General features: G+C 47.1%; 1 protein-coding gene across 3 annotated transcripts in view; it reads left to right on the top strand.

Annotated features, from left to right (window-relative positions):
• The window catches only part of LOC125151382 (pleckstrin homology domain-containing family M member 1-like), a 56,261-nt gene extending 44,747 nt beyond the window's left edge, over positions 1 to 11,514 (top strand). For 2 of the 3 annotated variants that reach the window (XM_047832284.1, XM_047832281.1), the window contains one exon: positions 11,237 to 11,514. In XM_047832284.1, coding sequence (XP_047688240.1) covers positions 11,237 to 11,276 — 40 coding nt within the window. In that variant the 3' untranslated portion in view covers positions 11,277 to 11,514. The remainder of the gene's footprint in view (positions 1 to 11,236) is intronic. The other variant, XM_047832283.1, reaches the window with a different exon arrangement.
• The last annotated feature ends 837 nt before the right edge of the window (positions 11,515 to 12,351 follow it).

The following is a 12,351-nucleotide window of genomic DNA, read 5'->3' as shown; positions in this document are numbered from 1 at the left end:
TTTTGAAAAAACCAGAACTACGCCTCTGAAATAAAATTAAGATCACCTTAATGCCGTCAGCGATGGCTGTTAACGAAGATTTCCTTCTGGTCTTTTCTTCACGTGCACATATTTATGCAGTAGTAGTTAACAGAGCACATAGAGTTGTGATTTTTGGTGTTTTTAGTTTGCATTATGCTGTAAGTAGGTCCTTATGTTATACAGTCTCATATTATATTTAGTGACTGAAACGATCCCCTTGGATTTCTCTGTGGTATTAGTTTACTTTCTCACAGTTGGATCCTTGGATCTTTAGATTGTTTCTAATTTTTCATAGACTTACTATCTTTATGTGTATGGCAGTTTTATTTTATTTACTTACTCATTCATTTTTGAGAGAGAGCACATGTGAGAGAGAGGGAGAGAGAGAGTCCCACGAGGGGAAGAGAGAGAAAGAGGGAAAGAAAGTGTGGAGCCCAAAGCGGGGCTTGAGGTTACTCGAAGCAGGGCTTGAGCCTGATGGGGGACTCGAACTCATGAACTGTGAGATCCTGACCTGAGCTGAAGTTGGATGCTTAACTGACTGAGCCACGCAGACGCCCTGGAAATTTTATTCTGGTAAAATACTTCCGAAGGAAAAATGCCAGGATCTGAGGTTTAGTAGGTTAGCGGACATATTTTATGGCATTTAATACTCATTTAATACACATTTATCAACTTTGCCAGTTTGTGCTTTCATTTTAGCCAAATTAACAGTTATACATCTTCTTGTGTATAAATGGCAGTGACATTGTTTTAATATTTTTACTTAGAGCAAATAAGCATCTTTCCATAGTTAAATAGCTGGTTTTCTTTTCGTGTGAACTGCGTCTCTGTGCCTTTTGTTGTGATACATTGAAAAGAGCTTGTCTGATCCTAGTGTAAATGTAAATCACACTTAGGTTTGAATTCCTAGATTTGAATTGCTACTTTGGCCACTGTTTATCTGGGTGATCTTTTAAAAAAATAATATTTCAAAGCCTCAAATGTAAACTGGGGATAAAGTCAACCAAATTTAAGGGATGCAGCCAAAATAGGATGAAAATTTGTATTCCTATGTTCATTTATTAGAACACCAAAAATAAACTTTTAAAAAGCAGAAGAGGGGGAAATTAGTAAGAGAAGAAATCATTGGTCCTTGATTTAAAATATAGATGTGATTAATAATGCAAAACATATTTTCTTAATCAGTAAAATAGACAATATTTGGCTATGTATTCAAGAAATATAATCCTTAATTCAGGAATCAGAAAGGGAGTATAACTGTAAACAAGGAGACCATTCATAATTTAAGAGCGAATACTATATACGCATACATTGGAAAATTTGGATGTCATGGTCAATTTGAGGAAATTGTTAAGTCATCAAAACTGAAGAAGCGTTTAGGAACCTAAATATACTATTAGCTGATGAAAAATCTGAAAAGTTAGTAAAAACCACCTAAAATGGCCTGATGTCCGAAAGTTTTACTGGATAGTTCCACCAAACATTAAAGAGAAGAAAACTCCTACACGATATAAGGTATGTATTTCAAACGTTATGGTAAGAACTCGTTCAAGGAGGAAAGTTTATTCCTGACACAAAAGTTAGAGCATGATACAAAACAGAAAAAGCTATCGACCGCTTTTACTAGTGCAGACCTAAGGGTAGAAATGCAAAGTAAGTTTATTCAGCAGCACTTTAGAAGAATAATTTTTCATTGCCAAGGGTGATGGTGAGGAGGTTGGTGCGGTGATCCTGCAAGAGAGGAGGAGGGTTTGGAGCAGGATAGCGATGAGGGGGGTGGGGAGCGTCGCCTGGGGTGGTCGGTGCAGTTCTAGATGCGTCTGGAAGATAGAGCTGGCTGCCCCGGATGCGTGGTGTAGAACAGGAGGGGAAACGCTGGCCCGGGGGGCTGTCTGTCTGACCCTGGGAGGGTGGGTTGCCATACATGGGGCGGGGGATGGGGGGGTGGGGGGGGGGTGGGGGGGGTAGTGATGTAGGTGCAGGAAGTCGAGGGGTGGGGGAGGTCATCAGGTGCCCAGGGTTGGCGTGCCGCTTGAGAGAGCTGAGAGGGTTCTGGACGGGGCAGGTGAGGAGGTGGCCGGGCATAACACGAGTGAGTGGGACCCGCCGGCCAGGGGACGGGGTGTGACGGTGTGGGGCTAGAGGGGATGGCCGAGGGCGCCAGCGTGGCTCGAGTAGAGAAGGGGACGCGCAGAGCAGCCCGGCGACAGGACGTTCACACGGGTGGCACAGGAGGTAGCGGAGCGGCGTCCGGTGGGCGTGCGGCAGGGGTGCGGGCGTTCACGGTGCGCACCGAGCAGCAGGCTGACGTCACGCACGCCTGCTCCCAGGGGTCGCGTGTGACCCTTGGGGTCTGGACACGTGGAGGTCCCTGGTGACGTCACAGCATCTTATTGGAGCGGCGGGAGCCCGCGCGAGAGAGGACAGAAGTCTTAGGCGGCGGGTGCGTGGGGCTTCGCCTCCGAAGGAGGGGGAATCGCGGGCGCCAGCTGCGCGGGAGGGGAGGGGACCCCGGCTTTGCTGCCTGCGAGATGGCGCGCGTGTCACTTTCTCAGTCCCGCCCATGCGGCTGGAGCCCCGGTGCTTGGACGTGTCTACACCCGAGTCTAGCGAACACCGCCAGCACGCAGTGTCTCCTCCCGTGAGGGGGTCCTTAGGGTCCACGCCCTGGGCGCACCGCCCGGTACACACATCAGCGTCGCTCACTGTGGCTGGCTCACATCCCGAGGTCTGGTTTCTGTCGTGCAAGTATTTTACTTCTGTCGTAGGTGCCGTCTTTGCCTTTTTTTAAGTGTTTATTTATTTGTATATATTGAGAGGGAGAGAGAATCCCACGCAGGCTCTGAGCTGGCAGCACAGCGCCCCCACAGGGCTGGGTCTCGGGAGCCGTGAGATCGTGATCTGAGCGTCACCGTCTGACCCCCCAGCCCCCCAAGCTGATGTTCGCTTATCTGTTTTCCCCAGCGAGGATTTAAATTTCATGGGAGTTGGGGCATTATCTGAATACGTGGTTGAAAAAGATCTGATCACCTGCCATGTTCAGAAATGTATCTGTTGAGTTAAGCACTTAGACAGGTTTGCTTAACTTTATCATTCATCTGCTCTGATAACTTAATCCTTTCGTACTAGCCTTCTTACACCTTCCAGAAATGCTTGCCCTCAGTGTCCCTCAGTGATTTAAAACTGTTGTATCTCACGGACTCCCTTTTCCTAAATTATTATTAAGAAAGGCCCTTTCCTCTCATGGACCTTTTTTCGCCCTAAATTAAATTAGTTAATATTATAGACAACCCTTTGAAAACTTACAATAATGTCCTTTAGGATTGTTAAGTTTCCATTATTTCTCTTCCCTTACATTGAGCCGACATGGTTTTCGGAATCCCAGCCTGCTTGTTTCTACCACTTTTAACGGGAACTCACGGCGTAAGGTCTTTCCTGCTCAGTCCCGACCCTGTACTCTGCTGTTTGCTCTCCTGTGGCCTCCAGGGTCTCTGTAAGATGCTGTCTGTGCAGTTGCTTCTCCTGCGCCATGGGGGACCTGCCTTGCTGTGGAACACCCCGAAACACCTCTGCGTGGCTTTTCCTCTGTGCTCATGACAGAGCAGGATGAGTAAAGGCAGCTGCTTTCGTTTTTGCTTTTTCTGCACAGTATTAGGATAAGCTCAGGATGATGTACTAATCCCTTGGTTGATATTTAGGATTCGAAAACTTTTTTTAAGTGTGTTTATTTTGACAGGGATGGCGCAAGTAGGGGAGGGGCAGAGAGAGAGGGAGAGACAGAGAATCCCAAGCAGGCTTCTCGCTGTCAGTGGAGAGCCTGACGCGGGGCTCGAGCCCATAAAGCCATGAGATCGTGACCCGAGCTGAAATCAAGAGTCAGACGCTTAACCAACTGAGTCGCCCAGGCACCCCTGCTTGGATTTTAAAACTTTTTTTGTAGGGGCGCCTGGGTGGCGCAGTCGGTTAAGCGTCCGACTTCAGCCAGGTCACGATCCCGTGGTCCGTGAGTGTGAGCCCCGGGTCGGGCTCTGGGCTGATGGCTCAGAGCCTGGAGCCTGTTTCTGATTCTGTGTCTCCCTCTCTCTCTGCCCCTCCCCCGTTCATGCTCTGTCTCTCTCTGTCCCAAAAATAAATAAACGTTGAAAAAAAAATTTTTTTTTAAAAAAACAAAAAAAACCTTTTTTTGTAAAAGTGTCAGTGGCATCCTCTTTGCTTCCCCCCTCCCCCCATTCACTTTGCCTTTGAGGCTCACAGCCATCTGTAACTTCCCATGTGAGAGCTCATTCTTGGTTAGAACTTTTCTGCCAGTGGTGTTTGCGTGACCTGATGACCTATTTATAATTTATTTTAGTCTAAAATACCTAAATCACTTTGATAACCATACTTCATATATAGCACCGTAAAGGGTTTAGCAGTTTCTTGAAAAGTTAAACATACATTTACTTTTCGACCCACGAGTTTCACTCTTACAGATTTGCCTAAGATAATCAAAAACCTGTGTCCACAGGAAGACTTCTGGGTTCTTCTGGGTTCACACGAAGATGTTCACAGCAGCTTTATTCATAATATCCCAGAGCCAGAAAACACAAACATCCCGCGTGACCCACAGTGGTAGAACAGAGAAACACATTGTTTTTGTTCACGCAACAGCATGCAGCGAGCCGTGGAAGGGACAGACCACTGGGACACGACAGTGGACGGCATCTCAGTGATATTGCGGCAGGCTGATAGACTCGAGTTCAAAACGGGACATGTTGCATGAGTCCGTTTAGATAACATTCTAACGAGCAAGGCTAATCTGTAGCGGACAAAAGTCACAAATAGTGGTAGCCTTGGGGGCAAAGGCTGATTCAGAAGGACCGTGGAGATTTTACGGAGAGATTAAATGTTCCGTGTCCTTTGTCGTCGTTGCTCTTATTATTTTTATCAAGATGTTTATTATTTTCTGAAGGATTCTTTTGCTTAAAAATTATTTTATTTTTATTTTTGACGAATAAGAATGGTATATACTTCAGCGTACATGTACATCATACAGTACACGATGACTTGATCCACGTGTGCCTATGAAGCGGTCGCTGCAGTCAAGTCAAGGGACGCACCCGTGCCCGCCAGGGCTGGGGTGTGTGTGGCGACAGCACCGAAAGTCTCCTTCCAGCGGTTTTCCATTTGGACTACAGCAGTTTTGGTTCCAGACCCGTCCTCTACATCAGATTCCAGAACTTTCTCATCTTATACCTGAAAGTTTGTAACCTTTTTTATTCAGTGTGCATAGTTAGTATTTCACGTTTATTTGTGTAGAAGTTATCACAAATGGGCAGAGACGTCCTAGAGTTGGCTGGCTTGTCCCCTACCTGCTGAAGGCCACGCTGCGTCCAAGTCCTTTGCTTTCTGAAACTCACTCAGGGTGCGGGTTGTGTCCGTCTTCTGTGGACACGCAGGAAGGCTGCTGAGTAAACGAGCAGCGGGGGGATCGGTGCTTCCCTGGGCTGTTACTGGTCTCTTCTTTGCGTTTTAACTTCCTTTTGTGTATAGACACTTGCTCTACGTAAAAGAAGAGAGAATTGCATATTGACCGCCGCATACCTGCCACCCAGCTTCAGTGATGACCGTGTCGCTGTGCCTTTCGTCTGCACATCCCCTCCCCTTTTTGATTGCTGGTGTAGTTTAAAGCAAATCTCTGTCATCGTGTAATTTCAGCCGTAAAGGCTTCTGTATAGGTTTCTACTGGGAAATGACATTTTTTTTACACAAAAACCTCAATTACATGCCATGTTCATGCCTGACAGGCTCACGTAGCAATAATACCTTCATCCTCGGGCCATGTTCAGTTTCCCTCAACTGTCTGAAAAGATTCTTTTTAAGTCGTTTTGTTCAAATCAGGGTCCTTAAGTGGTTACATGTGGCACTGGATTGGTATGTGTCTGTGTCTGTTTTACTCTTTTAAGTTCCTCTGTCTCTTTTTTTAAATGATCATCTTTTTCATTTTAATTCCGGTGTAATTGACGTACAGTGCTACGTTAGTTTCAGGTGTAGGTTATGGTGACTCAACAGTTCTACCTGTTACCCGGTGCTCATCACAATACGTGCACTCTTTAGTCCCGCTCACTTCTTTTCCCCACCCCCACCCACCTCTCTCCTGATAACCATTGATTTGTTCTCTGTACGCAAGAGTCTGGTTTTTGTTCCTTTTTCTCATTCTTTGTTTTCTTTCCTAAATCCCACGTATAAGTGAAATCATCTGGTATTTGTCTTTCTCCGACCCTTGGCATCATACCATCTAGATCCATCCGTATTGTTGCAGGTGGCAGGATCTCATCCTTTTTTATGGCTGCGTAATCTCCCATTGTGTATACACCACACCTTCTTTGTCCATTCATCTTTTCACGGGCACTCGGGCTGCTTCCGTGCTTTGCCTGTCGTCAGTAATGCTGCTATAAACATAAGGGTGCGTACAGCTTTTCAAATTAATGTTTTCATAATCTTTGGGTAAAAACTCAGAAGTAGAATGACTGGGTCATATGGTAATTGTATTTTTAGTTTCTTGTGGAGCCTCTGGACTGTTTTCCACAGTGGCTGCACCAGTGTGCATTCCCACCAGAAAGTTTGTAACCTTTGACCGTCTTCTCCCCCATTTCCCCCACACCCCAGCCCCGGACACCTGCCGATCTGATCTATACTCCTGTGAGGTTGGCCTTTTAGATTCCACATGTAAGTGAGATAATATAGCGTTTGTCTTTCTGTGTCTAGTTTATTTTAATTAGCAGAATGCCCTCTAGTTTCATCTGTGTTACCACAAATTAGCAGGAATTCCTCCTTTTTTAGGACTGGACTTCTGTTTCATGTTTATTTTTGAGAGAGAGAGACACGGAGCATAAGCAGGGGGAGGGGCACAGAGAGAGGGAAACACAGATTCTGAAGCAGCTCCAGGCTCCGAGCTGTCAGCACAGAGCCCGACACGGGGCTCAAAGTCACGAGCCGTGAGATCATGACCTGAGCCGAAGTCGGACATGTAACTGTGACTGAGCCACCCAGGCGCCCCACGGACTGAATATTCTGATATTATATCTCCTCTAGTTTGTATATATACATGGTGTGTGTGTGGCATTTTCTTGATTCATTCATCTACTGACAGACCACTCGGCTCTTGTGAATCATCTTTGCTGTGTCGATAGGGCTTTAATATTGGAGAGTTGATAGGACATTAATATGCAAGAGTAGCCATAAGAGGACATTTTGCTCTTATGATGCAATCGTGTCACTAGGAATCAAAGGAAGGGGGGTGTACTCACCCATCCGCCAGGTTAACGATTAGAATTTGAAGTCTGACGACGAAATTCAAACCCTAGGGCACAGATTATCACAGACAGCGCGTGTTGAAAAGTATTTTAAAGGCAGCGCGCTTTAACCTCCTTGTTTCGCAAATGGGAAGACGAAAGCTCGGAGGCACGGCGGAAGGAAACCCCGCGATAAGCTGCCCGTGTTGTGCATCGCCTCCTTGTTCCCACGGGTGACACCCCGTCCGGCCCAGAAGAGGTGGGGAACAGCTGTTTGTTCCTCTCCGCCCCACACCCAGGCCTCGGGAACGGCTGTGCTCTCCGAGGTGCGTGGTCAGAGCAAGGGGTCTGCCCGTGTATAGTGTTTATAGGGACTCCTGTCGGGTGACTGAGAACCCAGCTTGAGACCAGCTACGGTTCCCCTCCCCAGAAGAGAGAGAAAGTGTTCAAAGAACGAATTGGTTCGCGAACACCGTGTGTCTAGCGTGAGGTTTTTAGGCAGGAGTGTCTCTGTGTGTCCGGATCTAGGGATTCAGACGCTGTCCTCATGACTTAATCTGTGTCTCTTAGCCTCAGTCTCCGATAAGCTCTTTCCCAGGACTTTGGGGGAAAAAAATGTACAACAAATGTTTCTAATTACTGGTGAGGAAGAGAGAGAGAGAGTATGTTAGGACGGAATCTTTTCTCTGGAGTTCCTCAAAACTGGCAGCAGTCAAGTTAGGATGCTGTTTACAGATGGTGAGGGAACAGCATAGGCTTTTGCGACCCCATACGGCCCTGCCACGCTTTGGGGGCGTCGGGCTTTCAGAATGCTCTTGATTTTTTCTGCCGGCCTTGCCCTGACACCGGGCTGTCTACCCGAGCAGAGGACCTGGGCAGTATCTGCAGCCGGACCGCAGCTGGGAAGTTACGACTGATACGGCGTGCGCAGTACGGAGCCACAGCACCTGGTCGGGAGGCCTGTGGTCTGCGTGTGGCCGGGTGCAGCCAAGCCAACAGGGTGCCTGGGTTAAAGGGGGGGAGGCGGACCCCAGGTAGGAGGCCCAGCAGAGGCCAGAGCAGAGAACGCACCTCCCGCAGAGCCCGATCCGGGGGCAGACACGGGAGTGGCAGCACTAGGTGAGGGTCTCGGAGGAGCGGCCGGCAGTCTTGCGGCTGGTGTTCAAGCGCAAGAAGGAAGGCGTGCCGGCGGGCTTCCGTTCTGATGCCTTGGGGTCCCGCGGGTTAGTTCCTTTCTGTCGTTCTCGCTCCTGGGGAAGCCGTCGCTCCAGACTTCTGCGGGTCTTGCGTCTTCACCCCTTTTCAGCGACGATTGTCAGGGTGGGATTCTGTCAGCCTCTGGGAACGCCTGTGGCACACGTGTGTTCCAGACTGCAGTCACCACAGGGGTTTGCACGCCAGCTGGGGCTCGCGTTTGAGACGTACCTGAACTACGGCCCCCTGGCTGCCCTGACGTCCCCTGCCCCTCCTTCACTCAGAGGATCCTGGGCCTGTGAATTGGCTCCAGCCTGGAATTCGTCCAGGCACCGTGACTTGCCTCGGAGAATCAAGTCAAACTTGTGTCCGCTGAAACCTGGAAATTTTCCCGTGGACACGGATGAGAAGATAGCAGGCCATCTTCCAGCTCCGGGGACACTGGGATCAGGCAGCCACCTGGCCGGGTCATTCCGACGGCGGCTTCAGGTCCGTCCAGGATGCGAGCCACCCCGGCTTCGTCTCTGAGTGTTGTCGTAGCCACATGGCCCTGCCGCGCCAGGCCCCACCCCCACCCCCCGCCGTGCGTTGAGAAACCCCCTTGGATGGGCCTTCCTGGCCCACACCACACACTTGTGCACACGTGCCAGTGCACCCTCCGGGACGTATTTCGCACAACCTTGGTGCAGGGATCATCTGTGATAATGCAGCTCAGGGATTCTTCTAGAAGAAATCCACTCTAGCAGTCCAGTCTTGCTCAGACTGGAAGAGATACCAGGAAGGTCTGGTGTTTCAGTTGTATTTGAAAAAGCATTGGCCACTTTTGGAACGTACTCCCAAGCCAGCACAAGCCCGTGGAACCCAGCATCTCTGTTGAGTGCACGTTGTTGTGTGAATGCCCTGGGATCTCTTCTGTGCAGGGGAGGGTGTGTGATAGATTGCCAGGATCACCGGTACCTGTTGGCAGAATGACTGAGGGACTGATTCATCCATTCTTTCGTCTGTTCATTCACATCCCTTCATTCCCCAGCCATTCGTTGAGAACAGTGCTTTGCAACGATGTGGATGGAGCTAGAGAACGTCATGCTGAGCTCAGTCAGCAAAAAACAAGGAGCATATGATTTCACTCATGTGGAATTTAAGAAACGAAACAAATGGAAAACAAAGGGGGGAGGGTTAAAAAAAGAGGAAGAAGGACAAACCAAGAAACAGACTCTTCGCTATAGAGAACACACTGATGGCTACCAGAGCGGAGGGGGGTGGACCATGGGGGAAATAGGTGATGGGGATTAAAGGGTGCACTTGTGATGAGCCCTGGGTGATGCATGGAGTTGCCAAATCATGATATCGGACACCTGACACTGATAATGACACTTACACTGGAATTTAAGGAAGAAGAGGAATGGCGAGTAATCGACCTTTAGGAGCGAAAGATATCTGCGTGGTTAAGAAAGAGAAAGGGGGCTTGAGACGGTGTCGTAGGCAGACAGTGACCGCATTTTGTAGAATGTGAGAGGCCACCCCGTGGGGAGTCTGCTATTCTAAGTGCAGTGGGAAGGACTTTAAGCCAGGATGTGACAGAATTTTCTTTTGCTTATAGAACTTACCATGGTTGTTGTTTGGAGAACAGGCTTAGGGCGGCAAGCTTAGTGGTGAGGAAGCTTGTTAGAAGACAGCCTTTGGGTCCTTGGAGAGAAGTCACAGCGGTAGCTTGTGCTAGAGTAGCTAAGATCTAGCGTCTGCCTTTTCCCCAAACCCCTGTACTGCTGGTGTCCCTCCAGCCCAGAGCTTTGGGCTTCCGGGGGCAGCTAGCTGGTCCTGCCATGGGGTGGCCATGAGAGCTGCTCCCTCCTGAGCCGGGGGTAGAGTTTGGATCGGACCAGGGTAGTGGCCCCATCGTGGCAGGTGGCTGGAGAATAATAACCTTCGTTTTACCCAGTGCAGCACACTTTTGGCAAACTTCTATGCTACTTTTACCGAATAGCTATATACAACTTCAGAAATAAAGTTGTAATTTGTAACACTTGATATTTTAATAGAAATATACATGGCGCCTATAAATAATTCTTTTTTTTTTTACCTTCATTTATTTTTGAGAGACAGAGAGAGACAGAGCACAAGTGGGGGAGGGGCAGAGAGAGAAGGAGACACAGAATCCAACGCAGGCTCCGGGCTCTGAACTGTCAGCACAGAGCCCAACGTGGGGCTCGAACTCAACAAACCGTGAGATCGTGACCTGAGCTGAAGTCGGACACTCAACCGACTGAGCCACCCAGGCGCTCCGATAATTTTTTAAGTTTTTATTTATTATTTATTTTTGAGAGACAGAGAGAGACAGAGCGTGAGCAGGGGAGGGGCAGAGAGAGAGGGAGACAGAATCTGAAACAGGCTCCAGGCTCTGAGCTGTCAGCACAGAGACAGATGCAAGGCTTGAACTCACACGCTGTGAGATCATGACCTGAGCCAAAGTCGGAGGCTTAACTGACTGAGCCACCCAGGCACCCCTGTAAATAATTCTATGTCACAGCAATTTAATTTGCAATCAATTTTTTAGTAGATTATATTTAAATAAATGTTCTTTAAAAGCATAATGTGTAAAAGCATAAAATTATACACACACACACACACATAAAGTTATATAATTAATAAAATGTTTTATAAATTAAGGAGTTTTTATCTTATTATATTTAATTATGCCCTTTCTTTTTCTTTCTTTCTTTCTTCTTTTTTTTTTTTATTAAAAGTACCAAGATACGAATATGCAGGGAGTTGTGTATGAATTAAACAGCTACATCAAACAGTGATTAGATACAGGAGGAGACAATCAGTTACTCCTTTATGAATTGAGCAGCATCATTAAAATAGGTAAGAAATGTTTTATATTCCTTCTGGTAGAACTTTTGAACCAAAGTGTCTTTTATTCTGTTGCAGAAAATGGAAAGAGTAATCTACTTATTACAAGGCAAATGCAAGTCATTTATTTGCTTCTATTCTCGGGCTAAGTTTGAAGTGAAAATACTCTATTCTGAAACGACCAGAATGAGTCAAGCCTAAAACTTCCTAACTTACCCAGTCTCAAAAAAGTATCTGCCAGATATGCAAATGGAATATACTATGCTTTCTAAATAAAGCCTAGTTTTTTTGGAACGTGTAGTTTTGTTGAATTAAATCACATCTTTACGAAGGAAATCCTTAATTTTTAAGCAACACAAAGCATTTTAAATTTATTGGGGCAGATGGCAGATCTACGTACTTTGATCACCTCTTTTCTGATGGGGAAGCTGTGGCAAAGGCAGGCCAAATATTTGACCCAAGGCTGCACGAGTGAAAAGGAGTGAACCATGAGTCTATAGGCAAGCGATCCTCCGGGAGTCATATCGGTTACCTGCCGTGGGAACTGCCTTCACGTGGCCCTGAAGCAGTGTTAGGAGAGTTAAGCCGTGTTCTCTTCGTGAGGCTGCATGGATACGTGCATCATCCTCTTTGGGTGATGCTTGCCTTGATTACTCATTATTATGAATATTGTGTCTGGTATTTTTTAGTACTTTAACAATTAAATCCCGTTCTTAAACGAAACTTATTTTCCAATAGTTGTAACATTTAAAGTTTCACAAACATATTATTGCGTAGTGCATTGGCTGCTGTGGGCATGTGAGGGTGTCACGTCTTAAAGTTTGCAATAGCTGATAAATAATGAATGAAAATGTTGTATGTCATTGAATAAAGCCATAAATTGGTTGGCTCGATTCGCTGCATGACCGTTAATTATGTTAACAAGCCCTTTCACAAGATTCCTCTCTGAGGTCTCACCTTAAAGAATTCATACGTGGTCTGTTCTTCCATTGAGATTAGTTTCTTC

Source organism: Prionailurus viverrinus, chromosome E1 (genome assembly GCF_022837055.1).
Source record: "Prionailurus viverrinus isolate Anna chromosome E1, UM_Priviv_1.0, whole genome shotgun sequence".
NCBI lineage: Eukaryota > Metazoa > Chordata > Mammalia > Carnivora > Felidae > Prionailurus > Prionailurus viverrinus.
This window is presented reverse-complemented; position numbering and strand designations above follow the sequence as displayed.